Genomic DNA, 22,610 nt, shown 5'->3' with positions numbered 1-22,610 from the left:
GTTGCCGCAAGAGCGGAGCAGGCTGCCTCCGCGGAGCCTCTCCCCGCGCGGCCGCGGCCCTGGCACTGCCACAGCCGCTCCCGCTCCAACCCCTCGGTGAGTCGCCCCGCCGGGGTGCGGGGCCAGGGCCCAGTGGGCCGCGCAGGGTGAGTCCAAGGCCTCGTGGTGGAGGGCGGTGCCGGGCCGGGCGGGGGTCGGCGGAGGTTGGGGCAGCGCTCTGGAACCCTGGGACCCGGGCGCAGGGATGGCGGCCGGCGAGGGGATTTGGGCCTCTGGACTCATCGAGGCCCGAGGGTCCCGTAGGGAGGGGCTCTCCGCTCGGCTGCAACCAGTAACGCCCCCGAGGGGCTCCCGCTCCCCGACCCGCGCCCGGCCCAAGATGGCGCCCCTCCCCCACCCCCTGCCCCGCGCGCGCCTCCGCTGCTCCGGGCGCGGCCCCGCGGCCCGCGCGCTCCTGGGCGGGGGATGTTGTGATGGAGAAGCCGCCGCGGAGCCCGAGCCCTGCAGCCTGAGCCACCTCCGCCACCTGGGCCTGGGGCCTCCCCGCGCAGGTAGGAGCTGCCCCTGCCGGGACCCAGCCCGGGCGGTCGGGTCCCGGCCCCCAGTGGCCGGCGGACCCCGCAGCCCGAACTCCGCGGCGGCCCGCGTCCTCCCGCCAGGCCCCATCCCCGCGCGCGGCCCTCCCACCGCGTATTCCGACTACCCTCCTGTTCTCCCCCTTACAAGGTCGGACTCTAGTTCGGTCCTCACACCGTCCCCTCCCCGACCTTTACCTTCTGCCCCTCTGGGATGAATAGGGAGCCAGAAGAGGGGAAGGGAAGCGAGGGGCGGTGGGGGGATGGGGGATGGGGACTAGGGGATGGAGGAGGGGAGGTCAAGGACTGGGAAGAGGACGTGTGGTGAAGTAAGCTCAGAGGCTGCACAGATTCCTGCAGGGTCCCAGGCCTGGAATCTGTCAAGCCGCATTCTGTTGCCCTCGGCGACCGAGGGGTGTGCCCTGGGGCCGGCTGTGTCCCCCCTCGGCCAGGAGGCCTAGCATTGGCAGGAACACCCATTAGGAGCAGTTTTCCCACTGCTAATTCAGAGGATATTTCGAACCTATTGAATCTGCCTGTGCGTTTCTTGCTTTCCCAGTACCTCAGAGTCCCAGCTCTCTCCACTCCTTAAAGCCAGAACCTCGTCTACACTTGACGTCTTATTTCCTCACTTCCCATTCATTCACTTCACTCGGTCTTCTGTCTCTGGCACCCACGGAAACTGCTCAAGCCAAGGTCACTGGAGACGTCCATGTGGCCAACTCCAATGGACACTTTCCTACTATCCCCTTTCCATTTTCTAGTATTGGTGGTGTGTGTCAACTCTCCTTGAAACATTTTCCTGCAGCATTGTCTGCTCCCTCTCAGTCTCATTTGCTACCTCCTTCCCCTCTCTTTAGATGCTGGTGAGGCTCTTGGTTCTTTCCTGGGCTATCTTCTCTCATTCTGCACTTTCTCCTCGGGTCCTTTATTCACTCTCAAGGCTTCAAATTTCATATATATATATGATTATATATATATATGATTCTAGGATTTATACATCTTGCCCAGATCTCTTTCCTGAACTCCAGACGCAATATCCAACTGGCCTCATGACATCCCCTTGGAAATCCAGCAGGAATTCCAGACTTACTGATCCCAAGCTGTATTATCTTTCCTATGTTCCCTCTCTATCCCTTCTTTCAAATCTGTTCCTCCTTCAACTCTCAGAAATGGATACTTTCCAATCAGCTACCCAAGCTGGAATCCTGGGCAACATTCTAGATTAATCTCTCTCTCTCTCTCACTCTGTACATTTTAAGTCACCAAGTTCTGTTACATCCACTACCTAAGTATTTTACAAATCCATTCATTTCACTCCATCTCACCCACTGCTGCCAAACTTAATCTAGGCCCCACACCCCCTTTTTTCCTTGATTGCTCTGATAACATACCCTCTTGTCTACCTCCTCTTAATACTCTAACGTAGTGTTTTCCTTAAAAAACAAAACAAAACTATCTGATCATTTATTCATTCAACAAGTATGCTTTGAGCACCTAATACATACCAGGTACTGTCAGGCACTGAATATATAATTACGAGCAAAATAGACTGTGTCCTTGTCCCCATGGAGCTGACAGTCTAAGGGGAAAATCAGATAAGAATAAAATTACGAATGTAATAAATACCATGAAGGGAAAGGTGAATGGTGCCTTGAGAACACACAAGAGCACCAACTAAACTGGACTAGGAGGTGGGGAGAGAGGGTCAAGGAAGGCGTCTCTGAGAACATGACATTTGACCTAAGAGGCAAAGGAATTAGACTGAGAGGGTAGGGGAAGGAGGGTCCAGGCAGAGGGGGAATCACATGCAGACACCTTATGGAAAGAGAGAGCATGATGTCTTTGAGGAATCAAAAGAAGGCCAGTGATGCTGGACAGCAGAGCGCCAAAGCTGGAGAGGAAGGCTGAGCCGGACAATGTAGGGCATGTTAAGAATTTTGATCTTAAAGTCTTTGCCCTTGGTGTGGACTGTTGACGGTAGTGGATGCAGAGAGTCGACAAGTCCAAAAGTCTTTCTTGGATAGAAAATCGTCAGTACTTGGGGATGGATTGAATGTGGGGAGTGAGGGAGAAGGTGGTGTCAAGAATGGTATTGCTACTTCTGGTTTACAGAAAAGAACTGCTGGTCATGTCATTCCATGAGCCAAGATCCTGAAAGGACCAGTTAGGGTGTGGGAGAGAGAAACATGAGTGGATATGTTGGTTTGAGAGGCCTTTGAGACATCCAAGTGGAGACGTTGAGTAGAAAGTTGAATGTGTGTGTCTGGAGCTCAGATGAGAGGTCTGAAATGAAGGTGTACTTTTGGAAAGCATCAATTTGTAGGGGGCAACTGAAGCTATGGGCATGAATGAATACCTGTGTCGAATATCGGGTGAGAAAGAGAAAAGGGCATAAGAACAAGCTGTGAGAAACTCCAGTGTGTAACGGCTGGCAGAGGATGAAGAGCCAGCAAAGGAGTGTAAGAAACCACCAGGCAGTAACTAGAGTGTAGGAAGAAAACCAGGAGATGTAGTGTGTGGAAGCCATGGATGAAAGCTGGATGAGAGGCCCATGGTGTCAGATGCTGCTGAGAGGACAACCAGGATGAGGACTCCAAGAGTCTGTTGGATTAAATGACACAGGGGTCATGTTGACCTTGGTAGGAGCTGTTACTGAGGCATGTTGAGAGTGAAAGCAGGACTGGGAAGAGTTGAAGAGTGAGACCCAGGTGCGGATATGGCAACCATGAGTAAAGACAGCTCTTTCAAGAAGTTTGCAGGTGTGGGGGAGAAAAGACAGTAGCAAGTGGCGCTGGAAGAATGTCAGGTCAAGAAAGATTCTGTGTTTTAGTTGGGAGACAGTGGATCCCACTGAGGAGCGGTTGATTAGGTAGAAGAAAAAAATGGATTAACAGTGGCATACAATTCCTGGAAAGGCACGAAAGGAAGGATTTAAATGACAGGTGAAGCAACTGGTTTTAGGAAAAAGGAGAGAAAAGGGTAGGTGCTGAGTCAGTAAGTTTGTAGGTTTGAGAATGTTCTCTGGCTGATGGCTGCCATTTCCTCTGTGAACTGAGAGGGCGTTGGGGGTTGGGGGTCATCCTCTGAGAGGGAAGGATGGTGAAGGGAGTGGTCCAAGGAGAATTGTATTCTTGTCTCAGGCAGGTCTTCGCCAATGTCTCGGTCAAAGTAAGCCTAGGGCTCCTATAGTGCCCTGTTCTTTCCCCATCAAAATAGTCAATCATTTATTCAACAAATAGGGAGGGCTTAGAGTGCTAGATACTGCCATTACACTGCATTGTAACGAGTTGTTCAGTGACTGTTTCCCTGCTAGACTGTGAGCTCCTTCGGGGAAGAGTCATTTCTTTATTATTCATCACTCTCCCCCCCTGCCCAGCACAGTGCCTGGCATATAGTAAGTGGTCAGGTTAGAAGACCATTGACCTTGAGCAGGTCTCACCTGTCTACCCGTGTGGTCTCCTGTCAGCCCCTTCAGGCTTAGTGGCCACTCTTTTAGCTCCTCCCCTGAGGGCTCTGCCCAGCTCCCTGCCTTGAGTCAGAATCCATTTGGCTCTTTCCATCCTTTGAGAGGCTCCAGGTATGGGTAGCACCAGTGAGAGGGGAGAGGTTAGGTTGTGCCCCTTCTTGAAGGTATTGGGCAGCTGGTCATCCTTTGACCTTAGAAAGTGAGGTGAAGGAGACCGCACTGCTTTGGGCTAGGCGCTCAGGCTTTAGCACTCTTCACACAGCAGAACTTCCCCCTTCCCTCCCCCGGTGCTTTCTGCCCCCGTGACCAGATGGGCAGGCCTGCCCTGAAGTCACCCTGCTTCTTCACCGTCCCAGCCTCACGGGGCATTTGCCCTTCCCAGACCACACTTCCAAATGCGAAGGAGGTTGGTCCTGGCCTGAGCACTGAGAAACCTGGCTCCATACACTCCTGCTTCAGAGAAGGGCCTGGCATCCCTACGATGCTCTGAGCGTGACAGAGTCATGGGGTCTTCCATCTCCTGAAACTCATGGAGAGGCCACTCAAAGGAACAGCCTTTGAGCTAGGATATCGGTTTAAGCTAGCTCCCTCCCTCCCTTTTTTCCTAGATCTCAGGCCTCACCTGTCCAGGACCCCATCCTACTTCCTTCTCAGGGACCCTGCATCATTCTCCAGCACCCTCCCTGACACTCCCATCCGCAGCCCATGAGGCCACACGAGCCTGTCTCAGTGTCTGTTCCCAATTAGTTCTGAGCTTGCTAGTTCCTGTTCCTCTCACCCCTCCATCCCGACCAGGGGCCCACTCTGTGCAGACGCACAGCACACTCTCTTTGGTAATGGGGTGCGAAGTTGCATGAGACAGGGTCTCAGATGTTCGGACAGAATGCAGTACTGGGTATGGGTATGGTGAGCCAAGGAGGGAATGGGCACGTGAGGATGGGGATAGGGGACTGAACAGAAAAGACTTACTGCTTAGGAGCTTTGACCGCTGAGCCAAGTAGTGAAACATGAGCAGAGGTCCTCATAAGGGGAGACAGGATTCCAAGCCGAGAGATCAGTGTAAACAAAGAACCAGGGCCGTGTGAGTGTGACGTGTTCTAGAATCCACCATACTTCCTGTGGCTGGAGTGTAAGGTGGGAAGGAGGCAGGATGGGGAGGGGGCCCGAGAGGTCATAGGGATTGGCTCAAGGAGGCTCTTGGTGATCTGCTAACGAGTACAGACATTATCCTAAAGGCAGTCTTGAGCCATCTAATGTTTTGAGCTGGAGAGTGACACAATCTGGTTTCCATTTCTGGAAGATTACTGTGGTTCTGGGTAGAAACAGAGCCGTCTGTCTTTCTCATTTATGCCGGTGGCCATGAGCTTTCTCATTGCTGAGGTGGAGCCATGCCGAGCAGATCAGCAGGTAGTTACACGTGAGGCAGACACATGGACGGGGACCTTCTCACATTTATTTCACAGATGTGTGCATAGCATTGTGCTAGGGTCTGGGGGGCTAGGAGTGATGGAAAGGCGAGCTACGGCTCCTGCCCCAGGACCCGGCACTGCACCCGAGAGACGGCAGAGCCTTGCGGGACAGCCTAAACACGTCCGTGCAGTCTGTGCTCAGGGCTGAGAGCCGCGCTGTGGAGACAGAGAGCACTGGGGCCGTGGGTTCAAGGAGAGAAAGAACTCAGGGCGCACAGGCAGGTGGAGAGCGCTCAGGTAAGAAACTGAGGAGAAAGGACTGTGCAGCGGGAGTCTGAGGGGAAGGTGTGCCTGGGGGGCGGTCCGTAGGGGAGAGTTGCATGTTGAGGGGAGGTCAGTTAGGAAGACAGAGCTCTGAGTGAGGGTATCAGGGAGGCGAGGATAGTGTCTAAGAGGGTCAGGCGGAGAGACAGTCGGATAATGGTTGGTCAGGGAAAATAAACTGTGAGGGGGTGGCCGGGGAGGGTCCAGGGAGTGAGCACATTATAGTGGGGGTCAGGGAAGGAGAGAAGCCTAGCAGCGGAAGGTCAGGGAGATGCGGAGGGTGGAATGGGGCTTTGAGGGTGAGATCAGTCGTTAGGGTGATGGGCTTGGCTGATAGGAGGAGAAGGTGATGGGCGTCAGAAGCGCTTCTGAGGATGCAGGAGGGGGTCTGAGGGGATAGGACTGGTGGGCTTTCACTGTGGGACAGGAGAACCCCTTACCTGAAGGGCAGGTGGGGTTTGGTTGGGGCATCATGAGCAATGGTTGAGACACAGTAACATGACCAGAGTATGTTTTCTGAAACTGGCAGAGGAGATGCTAAATGGGGCCTGGGGCAGATGGGAGGGTAGATTCATACATTGATTCAACAAATATTTATTGAGTTCTTGCTCTGTGTCAGCGCTGTGCTAAGCCCTAGGCATACTACATTGAAAAAAAAAAAAACAAGAAAGACAAAATCCTCATCACCATGGAACTGAAATTAGAGTCATGAGCAGACAATCATTAAACAAAATAAATAATAAATTAGCCTGTCAGATGGTGTTGGGTGCTGGGGAGAGTTTGGGGATTGCTGGGAGGGGGCACGGTGGCCTACAGATTTACAAAGGGTATTCAGGGAAGGCCTCACTGAAAAGGTGACATTTGGGCAAAGACCTGAAGGGCTGGAGGGTCCAGATCAAAGGCTCCTGCAGTGACCCAGGCATGGGACATTTTAGGGGCTGGCAGAGGAATTGGTACCCGAGGTGAGATACTTTATAGAAACAGTCACCAAAATGTTGCTCCAGCTGGTCAAAGGAACCACGAATTGGAGCTGAAGGCCCTTCCTTTATGACCTGCCTTCCCAGGACCTTGCCCTTGAGGGCTTGGTCTATGCTCATTCTCTCTTGTCCTCATGGTCCCTAGGATGGGGTGGGCTTGGGGGCTGATTGGACCCAGCGATTTATGATGATAGGAGCAGAGCGTGGGGAGCTCACAGTGGTGGGGCTGTGCATAGCGGTGTGGCAGGAGGAAGGGGGCAGGCAGTGTCCAGTGTCCAGAACACACGAGCCAGTCCCTCACCAGCTGTGCCCCTGGCACAGCAAGCCCCAGTTGGGTGAGCTGGGGGTGGAGATGCACAGAGAGCCATTGTGTGGCGTCTCTGCAGTTGGGAGTGAGGGCGAAGCAGGGGCTGGCTCTGCTATCCCAGCAAGCTCAGGGCTGGGGATTTGGGGATGGGGTGGACTGCGGGCCTGGGCCCAGTCAGTGGGGGTGGGGTTTGAGCCGGTGGTGGTGGTGATGGTGGACAGAAGTCGAGCCCAGTTATTTCTCTGGGAAAATAGCTCAGCGGACACAACGGTGTGTGCTGGCCTGCTGAGTGTAGGGAGATGAGGAGGTGCAGGGCACAGGCCTGGGACAGAAGCAGGGGTGCTGCTATCCTGACCTGGAGGCTCAACGTGGTCTCCCCTCCCCGCCCGCAGGATCTGCCAAGGCCATGTCTGTTCCATCATCCCTGAGCCAGTCGGCCATTAATGCCAACAGCCACGGAGGCCCCGCGCTGAGCCTGCCCCTGCCCCTGCACGCTGCCCACAACCAGCTGCTCAACGCCAAGCTGCAGGCCACGGCCGTGGGACCCAAGGACCTGCGCAGCGCCATGGGGGAGGGGAGTGGGCCCGAGCCAGGCCCCGCCAATGCCAAGTGGCTAAAGGAGGGCCAGAACCAGCTCCGGCGGGCCGCCACAGCCCACCGTGACCAGAATCGCAACGTGACCTTGACCCTGGCCGAGGAAGCCAGCCAGGAGCCCGAGATGGCACCCTTGGGCCCCAAAGGCCTGATGCACCTGTACTCTGAGCTGGAGCTCTCCACCCATAACGCGGCCAACAGAGGGCTCCGAGGACCCGGCCTGATCATCAGCACCCGAGAGCAGGGCCCAGATGAGGGAGAGGAGAAGGCGGCAGGGGAGGCTGAGGAGGATGACGAGGAAGAGGAGGAAGAGGAGGAGGAGGACTTGTCTTCTCCCCCAGGGCTGCCGGAGCCCCTGGAGAGTGCGGAGATGCCCCCCGGGCCCCAGGCCCTTGCAGACGGCCCCCGAGAGCATAGCAAGAGTGCCAGCCTCCTGTTTGGCATGCGGAACAGCGCAGCCAGTGACGAGGACTCGAGCTGGGCCACCTTATCCCAGGGCAGCCCCTCCTATGGCTCCCCGGAGGACACAGGTACCTTGTGGAGCTTGATATGGGGAATGTGGGAGGGCAAGAGGGCAGAGGGTGGGTCCCTCCATTACAGAGGGTCAGCCTGGGCGTGAGTCCCAGAGCCTGTGTCCTCAGTCCTCAGCAGGCCATGCCCAGGTTTTCCTGAAGGAAATGGTCCCTGCATTCAGAGAGTGCTTGAACAAGTTGATAGACCCATCCATCCCACACTCCCTATGGATGACGGACTAGGGGTCTGTTTATGAGGCACTTACCAGGTACTGGCTCTGTGCTCAGCATTATCGTATGGAATCCTCACTATAACGTGAGGTAGATACCATAATTATGCCCATACTACAGGTGACAAAAAAGAGGCCTGGAGAGGTTTAGTCCTTTCCCAGGGTCACAGACAGTCTGAGATCACAGGAGAACTGAGATCTAAACCAAGTGCAAGTGCAGACCCGAGCTCTTGGCCCTTATGCTGTCACCGATGCCTACAGCACGATGAGCCCAGGTGCACTCCGGGCTGTTTCTAAGAGGCAGCTCCTCCCCACAGAGGTCTATTTGGAAAGACTGGGGTATTGTGTGCAGAGCACCGCACTGGATGTTGCAAGAGTACTGTTTAGTCAGGAATAAGATATTGACTAAAAGTTAGGAAACAAAGGAAGAATAAACATATGCTCTGTTGGGGTGGGGGGGATAGATATTAGGACTCCAAGGACTGACCATTAAATGTGTCCCATTTAAATAAGTTGAGTCTCTGCATTTGCTAGTGTCACATAGAGATGCAGACAGAGCTGAGGAGCAAAGGGCAGAGATAATGGGCTGCGGCCACAAGCCCGGGCTGGATATTAGTGTAAGGAAAGACTCCTCCCACACCAGGCAGCAGGCACCTTACCCAGACCCTAAACTGGGGGACCTTTGCAGGGAGCATGCAGTTCAGATGAGCCCAGGGCAGCATGTCATCCCCTTTCAAAGAACTTACTATGGACATTTTCAGACATATACAAAAATAATAGAACAATGAGCCTGATTTACCCATGACCCAGTTTCAACAATTATCAACACGTGGCTGACCTTGCTGCATCTATACCCCCACCTACTCCTGGGCCCCAGCCTAGGTTATTTTGAAGCAAATATCCGTAAATGTTTACTCATGCTTTTTTTTTGGCTGCACCATGAGGCATGCGAGACCTTAGTTCCCCAACCAGGGATCGAACCCACGCCCCCTGCAGTGGAAGCTCGGAGTCTTAACTGCTGGACCACCAGGGAAGTCCTCACTCATTCATGCCTTTCTGAAAGATAAAACTCTTTTGAAAAAAAATCCACAATATCAATATCATGCCTACGGAAATTTAGCAATAATTCCTTAATATCATCGAATATCCAGTCAATGTTTACATTTCCCAGTTGTCTGATAAATGTCCTCCCCACTCTTTTTAAAAAGTTTTGATTCACTGCATCAATATCCAAATAGGAACAGACCTTTTGAGAGTTGATATGTCAAGGTTTCTTTTGATCTATGCATTATTCCTCCATCTCTCTATCTTTGCTCGCAGTTTTGTTGTTGTTGTTGTTTTAATTGAAGCCACTGTGTTGTTTGCCCTGGGCTTTCCGTGGTCTGGATTTGCAGACCCTCCCTGTGTGGTGTTGAACATGTTCCTCTTCCCCTGGATTTCCTGTAAATTGGCAGTGAATTCTAGAGCCTTGATCAGATTCAGATTCGAGGTTTTTTGTGTTTTGTTTTTGTAAGAACACTTCACAGGTGGTATTGAGTAATTCTACCAAAGACAAAGTCTGATTGCTTGTCTTTAGGGGGATGTTAGTGGCCGTCAGCGGTCATCGCCTGGATCCCTTTTGCAGGGAACAGCTACTACTCCACTCCAGCTGGTTATTTATAGGGTTAGGTGGGGGGAAATGTAGTCTCAATGGAGCCACTTCATGTAACTTTTCAAGGGAAACTGAAAACTAGATATCGATGTGAAACATCCCAATTTCTAAACGTTAGCGACCAAGTCTGTTTTTTAAAAAAGCACCATGCAGGCCAAACAAAATCTATCTGAGGTTTACATCAGACTGCAGGTTGCTTGTTTGCAACCTCTGCCTTAGGGGGTGTGAATCTGGGGCCAAATAATGGAGAGCCTGGCTGCTCTGGGGCCCCTGAATGGTCACCGTAGTGGCCGCTCCTATGAGCTTTCTGGGAGTGGGAGGGCAGAACTGCTGAAGAGCTGGGAAGGGTATGCTGGGTGCGGGCAGTGACCTCAGCAAGGGAGCTGGTGTGGCGAGAGGATGGGCAAGGATCAAGCTCTGCTGGAGGCTGTGTTAATTGAGGGTAGCAGAAGGGGCTGTGTCACTGTCTCTTTTGTAACTGTGTTGCTATGACCAGGAAGGCCACAGAGGAGGTCTGGGCTCCTGTAGGAATGTGGTAGAATTGAGCAAACATTAATTTCTCCTTCCCACCCTAGGATCTCCACAAAGTTGTTGATTGCATGCATAAGTATATGAATGAATGAATGACGACCAAATGATGAATGATGAATGAATGAACTTTCCTACCTGTGTTGGGTTCATACTCAGTGCCAGGCCTTGTCCTAAATGCTAAGAATACATACTGCGGGGGACAGATGTTCCTGCCCTCAGGGCGCTCACTGTCTAGGGTGGAGACAGAAGTAAACAGGTAGTTTGGGCCCTGGGGTGGGGGAGGTGCAGGAGGGATATCACACACCCTGCCTGTGTGCATGGTCGGGGAGTGGGGGTGGGTCAGTTTTGAGAAGCGACCTTTACACTGATGCTGGAAGGAGGAGTGGCTGGTGCCAGGTGAAGATTGAGGGGAGGGAGACTGGGCTCAGGGAGGATAAGGGGCGTATCCCAGGCAGGGAGAGAGAGACCAGAGGTATGGAGGGTGGTCAGAGGTAAGGCTGAGAGGCAGGCGATTAGGGGCTCATAACAGCAAACAAACCTTGTAGAGGAATTTGGGTTCTATCCTGAGGTCAAGGAGAAAACAATTAGAGTACTCAACTGGAGAGAAGGTTAGCATTTTGGAACAATCATTTGGGATGTAGCATGAAGCTCAGATTGGAGGAGACTAAACAGGAAGAGGGAGACCCCGTTCATGAGGCTGCTGCATTGACCCAGGTAGAAGATACTAGTAGTCTGGACCACGGGTGTGCATGGGGGTGGGGAACGGAGAGCATTCCTGACTCCTGAGCAAATGACTACGTCTGGCTTAGCCTGGGAGGCAGGCGTGGGTAAATGAATGATACATGAACCTCTGAGTGCGTGGAGGAGCGCCTGAATGAATTGGTGCAGGAGTGAAAGTGTACATTCCTGAATAAATGCGTGCTTGTGGAAGCAAAGGCTGGGGTGGGGCTGTGCTTGGAGGGAGACGCGCCAAGCTCCAGAAGGGCCTCCCAGATGGTCAAGGGGGGAGAGCGGCCCCTCCAGGACAGATCGGAAGGATGAAGCTCTTTGAAGCAGGAAGGTGCAGGCTGACAGGGATGGCAGATGGATTGGTGTGTGTGACTCAGTCAGAAGATGGTGAACTGGTCCGCAGATTCAAGGGGCCTGTGACCCTTCAGGAAGAAAGGTGTGGCTCTAGGGGGCACGACTGCCCTGGGTGTGGGGTTCCTGGAAGGTTTGGCGGGAGAGCCCTGAAGACGATGGAGGGTCTCTGGGGAAAAGCGGGCATTCTAATTCCCTAGGGCCTGAGGGGAGGGGAGGGTAAGGGGGAAAGAGGCAGTAATGGGTACCTAGAGGCTGGATGGGCAAGAAGAGCCCATCCTCTGTGGGCCCACCTCATCTGGAAGCGGAGGGCAGCGAGGCACCTCGCCCCAATGACTCTCACGTCAGGTATGCATCCACCTTGGTGTAACCACGCCCACGCCCAGCCCTCCGTGCCTGTTTGCCCAGCAGCCTGGGTCTGGGGACTGCCTGTCCCTCAGTGCTGCCTCTTGGACCAGTCAGGATTTCTGGTTTCCCTGGTAACGGGAAGCACGTCAGCAGTCTGGGCGCTCCCAGCCGGTCCTGGTGCTGCGGTTGCCGAGGAGATGCTGCAGCCTAGCTGGGCCCTGGCAGGTGAGGGGGGTTGGTGCTGGGAAGCCCCAAGCCCGGCCTCAAGCTTGCTGGGGCCCAGCCCCTGAAGCCCACTCTCCGCTCGAACTGCTGGGCAGGTTCTGGGCAGGGGAGGGATCCCTGGGAACCTTGAAGCCACACCCTGTTTGTACTGAGAGCTCTAGGCTTTGCAGGGCCCCAGGTAGCTGGGGTATTCCCGAAGGGCTGAGCCTCCTGGTGTCCCTAAGACTGGGCTTGACTGTGGCACTGAGGTGACCGCTTTGGGGTGGGATGGAGATTCAGGATTGGGGGAGGGGACGCAGGATTAGAAAGAAGAGATGTGAGCAGGGAAGGCTGGGGTCTCATGAGCCCTACCCCACATCCCCACCCCAATGGGGTCCCCTTCCCTGGTGGTCCTGGCCCCTCCCTAGTGAGCTCCAGGCGGGGGAGGATCTTGCCTGGCAGGCGCTCTGCCCTGGTGAGAAGGGGGCGGGATGAGCTTTTCTCTGCAGCCCAGCACCAGGCTGTGAGCCCAGCTGGCTGGGCTGGAGGGGCTGTGAGGAGGGAGGGTGGAGGCAGGAGGGGCTGGGAACAAGCACCATGTTCTCCCAGGACTTCTTCCTGGCCATCGTCCTGCAGGACAGCAGCCCAGGTGAGGGGCAGCACGGGCCCGGGCATGATGTGGGGCGGGGCTGGCAGGGAGCACAGAAGTGGTGGAGGCCTCAGCTGGGCTGCAGGGCTGGAGTGGCGTGGCTCTGCCGGGGGAGGAGGGGCCGTGTCACAGGTGCGTGGTGTGTGTGCATGTGCATGAAATGTTTGCCTGCATTCGTGTGTGGCAAGGGTTAGGTTGTGGGTGTCTGCGGTATCTGCACACATGTGGCAGAGGTTGACATATGTTGTGTGTCTGAATGTGCATTCACTGTACCCACACATGTTTTGGGGGTCGTTGTGGGTGTGGTCTCTGCACACACGTGTGGCAGGGGCTGGACTCTATCGCTGTATGTGCGCACTCCTCCGTGTATGGTGGCCGCATTAGTGGATGGCTGGAGTTGGTGTGTGTGTGTCCGCCCCTGCACTTGCGCGTGCACCTGTATGCAGTACCTGCTGTCTGTGCAGGTGTCTCCTGTGTGTGCACACCCTTGGGGTTGTGGTGGCTGCACAGGTGTGTAGTAGGGCTTGTATATGTTTTATGTCTGTGCGCACCTGTGTGTGCAGGAGCTGCTAAGTGTGTGCACCTGGGATCCGGATATGTATGACAGGAGGTCATTTGGGGTCACTCAACCTCCCTCCCTTCTCTCTGCCTCCCTCCTTCCCTCTGTGTGGCCATATTAGCCAGGCGCAGAGCCCAGGAGGAGACCTGAGTCATGTCTCATGCTGGGGGCCCCCCATGCTGTGAGTCCAGACTTCAGGCTCTAGGAGGAAGCGGGAACCTTGTGCTGGAGCCCTTCCCCCGCCCTTCCTCCACCGTGGGGTCTTGGGAGGGGACTGGCCAAAGCACCCACGATTTGTTTGTTGGGTGGGCAGACCCTCACCAAGACCCCCCACCTGGCAGATTCCTTTTGGAACCCGAACGCCTTCGAGACGGATTCCGACCTGCCAGCTGGATGGATGAGGGTCCAGGACACCTCAGGGACCTACTACTGGCACATCCCAACAGGGACCACTCAGTGGGAGCCCCCGGGCCAGGCCTCCCCGTCACAGGGGAGCAGCCCCCGAGAGGAGTCCCAGGTGAGGCTCGAGGGCCTGATGGTTTTGACCAGGGGGGGAGGGTGGCGCTGCTGTTGCTAGATGAGCCACCCACCCCTGGCTCCCACCCCTCCTAGCTCACCTGGACCGGCTTCGCGCATGGAGAAGGCTTCGAGGATGGAGAATTTTGGAAGGTGAGTGAGGGGACCTCCTTCACAGTGGAGGAGCTGGAGAAGGGGCATCATTTCGGTCCTGATTCCTCTCTCCCCTTCCCAAGGATGAGCCCAGCGAGGAGGCCCCGATGGATTTGGGACTGAAGGACCCTGAGGAGGGGACGTTGCCTTTCCCAGCTCAGAGCCTCAGGTAAGTGGGAAGGCATGACACAGTGGGCTGACAGTGGGCTGGGTCTGTCTGGAAGGGACCTTGGGACAGCTCCCCGTTTGGGGGCCTGTACCAAGTGTTACCATCTGCCTCCAGCCCAGAGCCATTGCCCCAAGAGGAGGAGAAGCTGCCCCCACGGAATGCCAACCCAGGGATCAAGGTTTGTTCAGGACCAATGCCCGTTCCCACGTTGGGCCCCCCCGTGTACAGGAATGCCCCTTGCGTCATGTTCTGCGGGCCTCTCTGGTCTCAGTACAGCTTCCCAGGTCCTGAGCTCTCGAAATCTCAGCACAGACCCCTGTGTCTGAGCGGAAGGCACTTCAGTTTTTAACTCAACCAGTCCCGTGGCCTGGCAGGGGGCCGTTCCAGGCTTGGCTCAGATGCTTCCTTGGCTGGCAGGGGTCTCCTCTGAGACCAGCACCCCTCCTGCAACTATATCCTGTTTGTAGATCCTCTTAGTCTTATACCCTCCCACCCGCCGTGTTCTGAGTCAGGAACTCCTCTGGTCTCAGCAGACCTCCTTGCGTCCTGGGCTGGGGGCTCTTCCGATTTTAGCTCAGAGCCTCTATCTCCCACCCCCTGTTTTGTGTCTGGCAGTGTTTCGCCGTGCGCTCCCTTGGCTGGGTGGAGATGACGGAGGAGGAGCTGGCCCCTGGCCGCAGCAGCGTGGCAGTCAACAATTGCATCCGTCAGCTCTCCTACCACAAAAACAATCTGCACGACCCCATGTCTGGGGGCTGGGGGGAGGTGAGGGCCTGAGCTGGCAGGGTGGCCGGGCAACGGAGAAGTGAAGGGAACTGTGAGAGCTGGGAGAGCCCAGCTGCCGCCACAAGGGCTGGGGAGGGAGGTGAACACCCACCAGGTGACAGCCTGTGAGATGGACGTGTGACTCCACGTTGGGACCTTGGGAGATGGTTGTCCAACTGCCATAGGGATGATAAAAGGAGTCTCGTTAGAGATGACGGGTGTGACCTTTACTAGAGTGAGGCTGCAGGGTGGCTGGTCCAACACCAAAGCAAGGGGCCTCGGGCTGTGGCTCGCCCTCCCTCAAGCTGGAAGTGGCAAAGATCAGCCACCTTCCCAGCTGGGGCACCGCTGAGCGTCTGCTTCCTGGGCCTGCAGGGAAAGGATCTGCTGCTACAGCTGGAGGATGAGACGCTAAAGCTGGTGGAGCCGCACAGTCAGGCCCTGCTGCACGCCCAGCCCATCGTCAGCATTCGCGTGTGGGGCGTCGGGCGGGACAGCGGAAGGTGGGAGCAGGGCCAGGGATCCTGGGTGGGGGCAGTCAGAGTGGGGCCCTCCTCCCTAACTCTGCTCTTTGCCTCTCTTGTGCTGCCGGACCCAGAGAGAGGTACTATGCCTAATTTGCCTTGACCGTTCCTCTTCCCACACCTGGACCAGATGCCATGAAGCACCCAAGTTCCCCTATTCTGCCCTGCCCCTTCCTGCCCGCTGTGCTCGCCCATTCTCCTCGACCTCGGCATGCTTGCCTGTCTACCCTCCGGCCAGAAGGCAGCGCCTGCAGGACCCCATCCCGAGGGCAGAGGCCTGGAGGAGCTGCGATGGATGGGGAGGGCGTGGGTGGGGTGGGAACGAGGCTCAGCTGGAAGGCAGCTGGGAGCCGCTGAGGTGCCCCTCCCCCCAACAGGGACTTTGCCTACGTGGCTCGCGATAAGCTGACCCAGATGCTCAAGTGCCACGTGTTTCGCTGTGAGGCACCTGCCAAGAACATCGCCACCAGCCTGCATGAGATCTGCTCTAAGGCACGGCCCCCTTCGCACCCCGGACTAGCTGCCACCTTTGCTCTACAAGGATGTGGGTGGGGTCACTGAGTCGGGGTGGGGGGCTCCAGGGCTGTGAAGCCTAACACACCCTCCCTCGCTCTTTGCCTTCCCCTTTCCCCTTCCGCAGATCATGGCCGAACGGCGCAATGCCCGCTGCTTGGTAAATGGACTCTCTCTGGACCACTCTAAACTTGTGGATGTCCCTTTCCAAGGTCAGTGTCACAACCCTGCCAGGTCTGTCTCAGCTTTGTTGGCAAAGGTGGGGTGACCCAAGAAGAGGCACGAGCTACTGGACAGGGTGATAGAAAAATGGAGACTCAATTCTTTGGGTCAAATAAGTGGAGGGACTTTGGTTAAAGGGAGGCAAGGGGAGGGGGTGGAGGTAGGGCCTTGGCTGGGTGAATGTCCAGCTTATACCCTGGTGGTGGGGACTGGGAGTGAGCAAGATCTGCCACTATGATTGATCCTCTTCTTTTTTCCCCCCCGCAGTGGAATTCCCAGCGCCTAAGAATGAGTTGGTACAAAAGTTCCAAGTCTATTACCTGGGGAATGTGCCTGTTGCTAAACCTGTTGGTATGTGTGTCCTTTTTCACGCAGGGACCACCTCCTTGATCCCAAAACTCTGCTCCCACCCTCTGCCTCCCAGTGCCCCTTCTACCAGACCTTCCTCATGCTGATGTCTCCCTGCCCTTCAAAATGCATCCCACCTCCTGGACTTCTGTCCCAGCTGCACTCCGTACCCTGCCTTCACTCACTGTGAACCAGTGAACCAGGCATATAGGGAGATCCACTCCTGAATCCCACAGAAAAGCTTTGGTTAGGTTGGGAGGCAGGTCTTCGATGACTGGAAACGCTGGAGCAGCCGGGAGCTGGGTTTGGTATGGGCTGTGAGCATCTAGAGAGGAAGCAGTGAGCATATTTGTCAATGTGCTTTATTGTTTGTAAAGTACTCCCTTATATGTCATTTAATTCCTGAGGATCCTGTGAGGTTGGGATTATGATGATACCCATTTTATAGATAAAGAAACCGAGGGTAGAGACTATTAGGTCCACTCTTATATTTCTGGTGCTTTTACAGTACCTGTTATTCACTTGTTCATTCACTTAGCAAATACCTATGAAGCCTACCATGTACCAGGTCCTGGGAGAACAATGGCCACAGCCCTGCTTTCATGGAGGTTACAGGAGATTACAGTAGAAAAAAAGAGGAATAAATCAAATAATCACACAGATAAATGTAAAATTACAAGTTGAGTCATTCGCTGAAAGAAAGTAGCAAGACGCTATGAAACTGTGTAACAGAGGAGCCTCATTTAGTGTAGGGAGTCCGAAAGGACTTGAGAAAGTGACATTTGAACTGAGGTTTAAAAAATGAGTGGGATCTAATGTGGCCAAGTGGAATGGAGACAGGAGTAAGTGGGAAAGATCACTCCAGGCAGAGTGCACAGTGTGAGGACCCGTCATGGGAGGCACCTTGGTACTTCAAAGGCATTGAGAGAAGGCCAGCGGTGCCGGATGAGGCTGGGAGCTCGGCGGCAGTCAGACCCTGCGGGACCTCATAGGCCATGTTAGTGATTTGTTCTTCAACCTAGGAGCGGCAGGGAGTTATAAGAGGATTTTTCTGGAGCGCACTAGGCGTAATCATTTGAGTTTTGTAACGCTCACCTTGGCTATACCAGTGGAGAAGGCTGCTCAGCAGGTGGAGGGGGACGTGGGGAACCCAGGAGGATCTTGCAGTAGTTGTGGCCAGTAATGAGAACATCTTGGACTGTGCTGGGGCTGAAGAGGAGTGTGTGGATTCAAGAGATGATTAGACAAGTAAAGTCAGCAGGCCTTGGTGATTGGTTGGATGCGGGGTGAGGGACAGAGGTACTAACGCTGACCCCTGGCTTCCTGGCGTTTGGAGCTAACCGGATAGTGGTGCCATTCTCTAAAGGTAGTAAGCATTGGAAGAGGCCAATTTTGGTTTGGAGATTTGAGTTCAATTTTCAGGCATGCTGAGTTTGATATGCCTTCAGGAAGGTGAGCGGCAAACTCAAATTGGCATCTGGATTCACGGAGGAGGGGTCTGGGCTGGAGATACAAATGTGGGCATCACTGGTTAGAGAGGTACTGAAAGCCACGAGTGTGAAGAAGATCGAGCCCGGAAAGTGGGTGGCCACTGCGAGAAGGCAAACGAGCCTAGGCCTGGCGGTGAGCCCCTCCAACATTTAATGGACAGTGGAGGAGCGAGGTCAGAGGGAAAAAAAAGAGACGGCTTTAAGAAATGGTTGGGTGTCATGTCAAAAGACGCTTAGGAAGAACTCGACAGTGTTGGGTAAATGGATAAACAAACACACAAATGAAAGAATGCCTCAAATGACATAGCCCAGGAGATGGCAGACCAAGGACATTACTAACCCTGGTCATCTTCAGTTCTCTGCTCTTCCCCTCAAACCATGCTGACTAATGACCAGCACCTTACATTCAGTGAGGGAACCTTCTTAGAGAGGGTGGGGATTTAGCTGGGGTTTGAAGGAAGGCCTGGGTCTGCAGAGAGGAGTGGATTGGATTCCGTGGCACTGCCGCAGATGTGAAGCTGCAGGCGAGAAAATCCTGCCGGGGGAGCAGGAAGGAGGTGTGGCTGAGCCCTTCCCCTTTGCGCTAGTTTCCTCCTCCCACTCACCCTCAACTTCACGCCTCTTCCAGTTACTACCCTACTCCCCTATCCACCTGCCACTCACATAAGTTCTCACCACATTAAAGCAACTGTCTGTAGCCCTTGACGGCCCCTCTGCTGTCCATCAGCTCAGTGGGTCTGCTCTGTTGAAGCCACGGCTTTCACACTGTAGTCCCTAAACTCACTTCATGCTTTATTTTTGTTTTTTTTATAAATTTATTTATTTTTTTAAATTTATTTTTGGCTGCATTGGGTCTTCGTTGCTGCGCGCGGGCTTTCTCTAGCTGCGGAGAGCGGGGTCTACTCTTCGTTGTGGAGCACGGGCTCTAGGCGCGCGGGCTTCAGTAGTTGTGGTGCGTGGGCTCAGTAGTTGTGGCTCGCGGGCTCTAGAGTGCAGGCTCAGTAGTTGTGGTGCACGGGCTTAGTTGCTCCGCGGCATGTGGGATCTTCCCGGACCAGGGATCGAACTGTGTCCCCTGCATTGGCGGGCGGATTCTTAACCACTGTACCACCAGGGAAGTCCCACTTCATGCTTTATTTATGCTCCCTTTTTAACCTCCATGAGTTTAACATTGGTCCCTCCTGAAGCTGCAATATTCACTCATTAATCACTCATTCATTAACAAATGACTATTGGTGCCTGATTTGTGCCAGGCACTACTCTAGGTTCTTGGTATATGTTAATGAGCAAAACTGACCAAGATTCCTGCCTTCAAGTAGCTGCCATTCTATTCAGGATAGATAAAATAAGTAAATTATATAGTATGTTAGAAGGCTACAACTGAGATGGAAAAAAAATAAGGATAAGGGGGATTGGGACCTTGGGGCTGGGGTCAGGGTGTAGGTTTCAGTCCTGAGCTGTTACCAAATAGACTTTTTCCAGGCCACCTAGTTCCACTGCTTTCCCCACCTGCATGCTGCTTCTCCCCATCCTGGGGCCAGGTGCCACCTCCACAGCTCCATCTGCTTATTAAGCAGTTTGACTTTGATGTCTGGTCTACACTCATGATCTTTGAGCTTTTCCATTGACTGGCATCAGTGTCATTCACATCTGAGCCCTCTGCAGGCTGCCCTGGCCCACCCACTCCTGCCTGTGTTGTCACCCTTCTGTGGCTCCTGGGTTGCTTGGTTATACCAGTTTGGGTGCATTTGCCCACGTTGCCTTGAGGGTGACTTGCTCAGGCATCTGGAATTCCTTCAGTAGATAAGCCCTGTGCTAGGACTGGGGACACAGACATGAATTAAACTTGGTTTCTGTCCTTGAGATGGCCACAGCCCAGTGTGGAGAAAGGTTTCCCAGCAGTTACAAGGTGTGCTGAAAGTTGTCCCAGCAACACCCTCTCTGCCCTGCAGCAGGGAAGGCCTCCCAGGTGGGCCCTGGGTGAACTCTGAAGCGTGAGAATTGGGAGTTTCACAGACAGTCAAGAGGGGAAGGGCCCTCTAGACAGAGGCTTTTCCCTCAGTTACAGTCTGTCTCTCAAGGGCATCCTCTTCTCTTACTTTGTATTCCCCATCTGCCTAGCTGGGCATTCGCCAAGATTAGATGTTAATAATGCTACATAAATCGTTTGAAGCTCAGGGAGCAGTAAAATATGAAGCTTGACAGATCGGATGAGGCCAGTTTTTGGAGGACCTCATGCTTAGGAGAGGAGTTTGGCTTTGATCCAGCCAGAGGTAAGACGAGCAAGGCCAAGATGAGGGAGAACTTTCGAGGAAGATCTGTTTTCTGCCCTCAAAGGGTCCACGTGTTCTGCTCCTAGTGGGAGCCCAGAGGCACTGAAAGGGGCAAGAGGGCCCAAGAGCAGACCGCAGAGGTGTGTGCTTTTGCATTGGCATCGTTCACTCTAACTTCTTCACTGCGATGGTACCCAGATGACACAGCCAGCTCACGAGCAGTGCAGGGAACAGAACCCGTGCCCCACCATGCCAGTGTGCTCCTGCCTTGGTTCTCTGCTGAGTACAAGCAAAAGTGGGATGCATGGGTGGAGATGTTTAACAGCAGTTTGAAGTAGAGGAGATATGGTTACAAGGGAAAGTTGATTGATCTAAAAGCCAGGAACCTTGGGTTCCTCGGCTTTTGAGCAAGTCACAGAAATTACTGAGTACAACTAAGATTTTGACAGCACTCTGGTTCTGAAACTAGGACTATAGGCAAGGGGCAGGGGAAAGGCCTGGTTAAGAACCCAGGCTCTGGAATCAGACTGCTTGCCTTCAGATCCCCATTTCTTAGTGTGACCTCAGGTTTATTACCTGGTTTCTCTCAGCTTCAGTTTCCTAATCTATAAAATGGAGATAAAGGGATCTATTGTGAGATTGTAAATGACGTAGTACACTGTAATGACTTAGCACTGTATGACACAAGAGTAAACATTCCTCAAATGGAAATCTTTAAAACAAAAATGAAGGTTGAGTCTTGAGGATTGGATAGGGCTGGCCTACAGGGGCTGATTTGGAAGTGCCTGTGGTGTGAAGCCCTGGAATGTCTGAATGTGGAGAGCAAGATATGGAGAGGATAGAGATTTGGGGGGTCAGTCTGCTTAGGAGGCTGGAGAAAGAGAGTCAGTGAAGCAAACCAAGCTTAGGATTCAAGGTGGAAGAGGCGAGAAAAGTGCCAGTCACTGAAGCCAAGGAGGAGAGGACCAAGGAAGGGATACAGCATCACCCAGGGCTGTAGGCTAGTGAAGTGGGGATGGAGCAAAGGCCCTGGGCTTGACTGGGCAGAGCTGGAAAGTCTAGTGTAGAGCGGGGGTATCCTCTCTCCACCACCGGCAGTGCCATGTTCATGTCCTTATCTTTCAGGGGTAGATGTGATAAATGGGGCCCTGGAATCGGTCCTGTCCTCCAGTAGCCGTGAGCAGTGGACCCCAAGTCACGTCAGCGTGGCCCCTGCCACCCTCACCATCTTGCACCAGCAGGTAAAGACCTGGGTGGAGAAGGTTATGGAGGGGCCTTGCCACGGAGGGGAGACCGGGAATGAGGGGAAGGGCCGTCAGTAAGATGGACGCACCCAGTGTCAGAGGGGCGGGCTATTCCTTTCCAACTGGCTCCCCTCCCCGCAGACGGAGGCAGTGCTGGGGGAGTGCCGCGTGCGCTTCCTGTCTTTCCTGGCCGTGGGCAGAGATGTCCACACGTTTGCATTCATCATGGCTGCCGGCCCAGCCTCCTTCTGCTGCCACATGTTCTGGTGCGAGCCCAATGCTGCCAGCCTCTCAGAGGCCGTGCAGGCTGCGTGCATGGTAAGCGGGTAGGGTGGTGGAGCGGTGGCACCCGGACCACACGGGGCAGGCTGGAGCGTGACCGCCCCTCCTGCCTCTCTGCAGCTCCGCTACCAGAAGTGTCTGGATGCCCGCTCCCAGGCCTCCACCTCCTGCCTCCCGGCACCCCCAGCTGAGTCTGTCGCCCGGCGCGTAGGGTGGACTGTCCGCAGGGGCGTTCAGTCGCTGTGGGGCTCCCTTAAGCCCAAACGGCTGGGGGCCCACACCCCCTGAAGCCCTCAGTACTCCCTCCACCTGCTTGCGTTGGGCCCCAGGGAATTCAAGGGCATGGGGCAGGGAGGGGCCCTACAGGTTATTCTTAGACTTCAGGCCCCTCCCAGAGCTGCCCCTCCCCAGTAGCTGGGGTTCCCTGCCTAGGGGCTGGGGAGGGAGATCTAATCCTGCAAGGAAGTGACAATACTGGGTTGATGAGAAGAGGAGCAGGAAGCAAGGCCAGCCCCGGGCTCTCCATCGCCACGTTTCAGGTGGAGCAGGAGGAACTGGTCTAGGCCAGGCCCCATCTTCATAGGGTCCTGCCGGGGCAGAAGGAGGGGACTGGTCCCGGCATGGGTCCCCTTCCCTTTGCTCCATGGGCACCTCTGCTGTACTGATATCACTAATAAAGTCTGCCCTGCTGA

The 22,610-nt window shown here is 54.5% G+C and overlaps 1 protein-coding gene across 3 annotated transcripts; it reads left to right on the top strand.

The window, feature by feature from the left end:
* APBB1 (amyloid beta precursor protein binding family B member 1) lies at positions 1-22,610 on the top strand. Of its 3 annotated transcripts, none has more exons than XM_068555716.1 (14): positions 1-96; positions 7,454-8,185; positions 13,761-13,936; positions 14,032-14,088; positions 14,172-14,257; positions 14,372-14,435; positions 14,873-15,022; positions 15,398-15,525; positions 15,924-16,038; positions 16,187-16,271; positions 16,549-16,632; positions 21,518-21,633; positions 21,778-21,954; positions 22,039-22,610. In XM_068555716.1, the coding sequence occupies exons 2-14, from the start codon at positions 7,468-7,470 to the stop codon at positions 22,204-22,206; spliced, it is 2,124 nt and encodes a 707-aa protein (XP_068411817.1). In that variant the 5' UTR covers positions 1-96; positions 7,454-7,467; the 3' UTR covers positions 22,207-22,610. The 3 variants fall into 3 exon arrangements, with proteins under 3 accessions (XP_068411817.1, XP_068411816.1, XP_068411815.1); XM_068555715.1 differs by having other exon boundaries at positions 1-146; XM_068555714.1 differs by lacking the exon at positions 1-96 and adding an exon at positions 453-551.

This window comes from Eschrichtius robustus, chromosome 11 (assembly GCF_028021215.1).
Source record: "Eschrichtius robustus isolate mEscRob2 chromosome 11, mEscRob2.pri, whole genome shotgun sequence".
Taxonomy (NCBI): Eukaryota; Metazoa; Chordata; class Mammalia; order Artiodactyla; family Eschrichtiidae; genus Eschrichtius; species Eschrichtius robustus.
The sequence above is the reverse complement of the archived record's forward strand: the minus strand, read 5'-3'. Positions and strand labels throughout refer to the sequence as shown.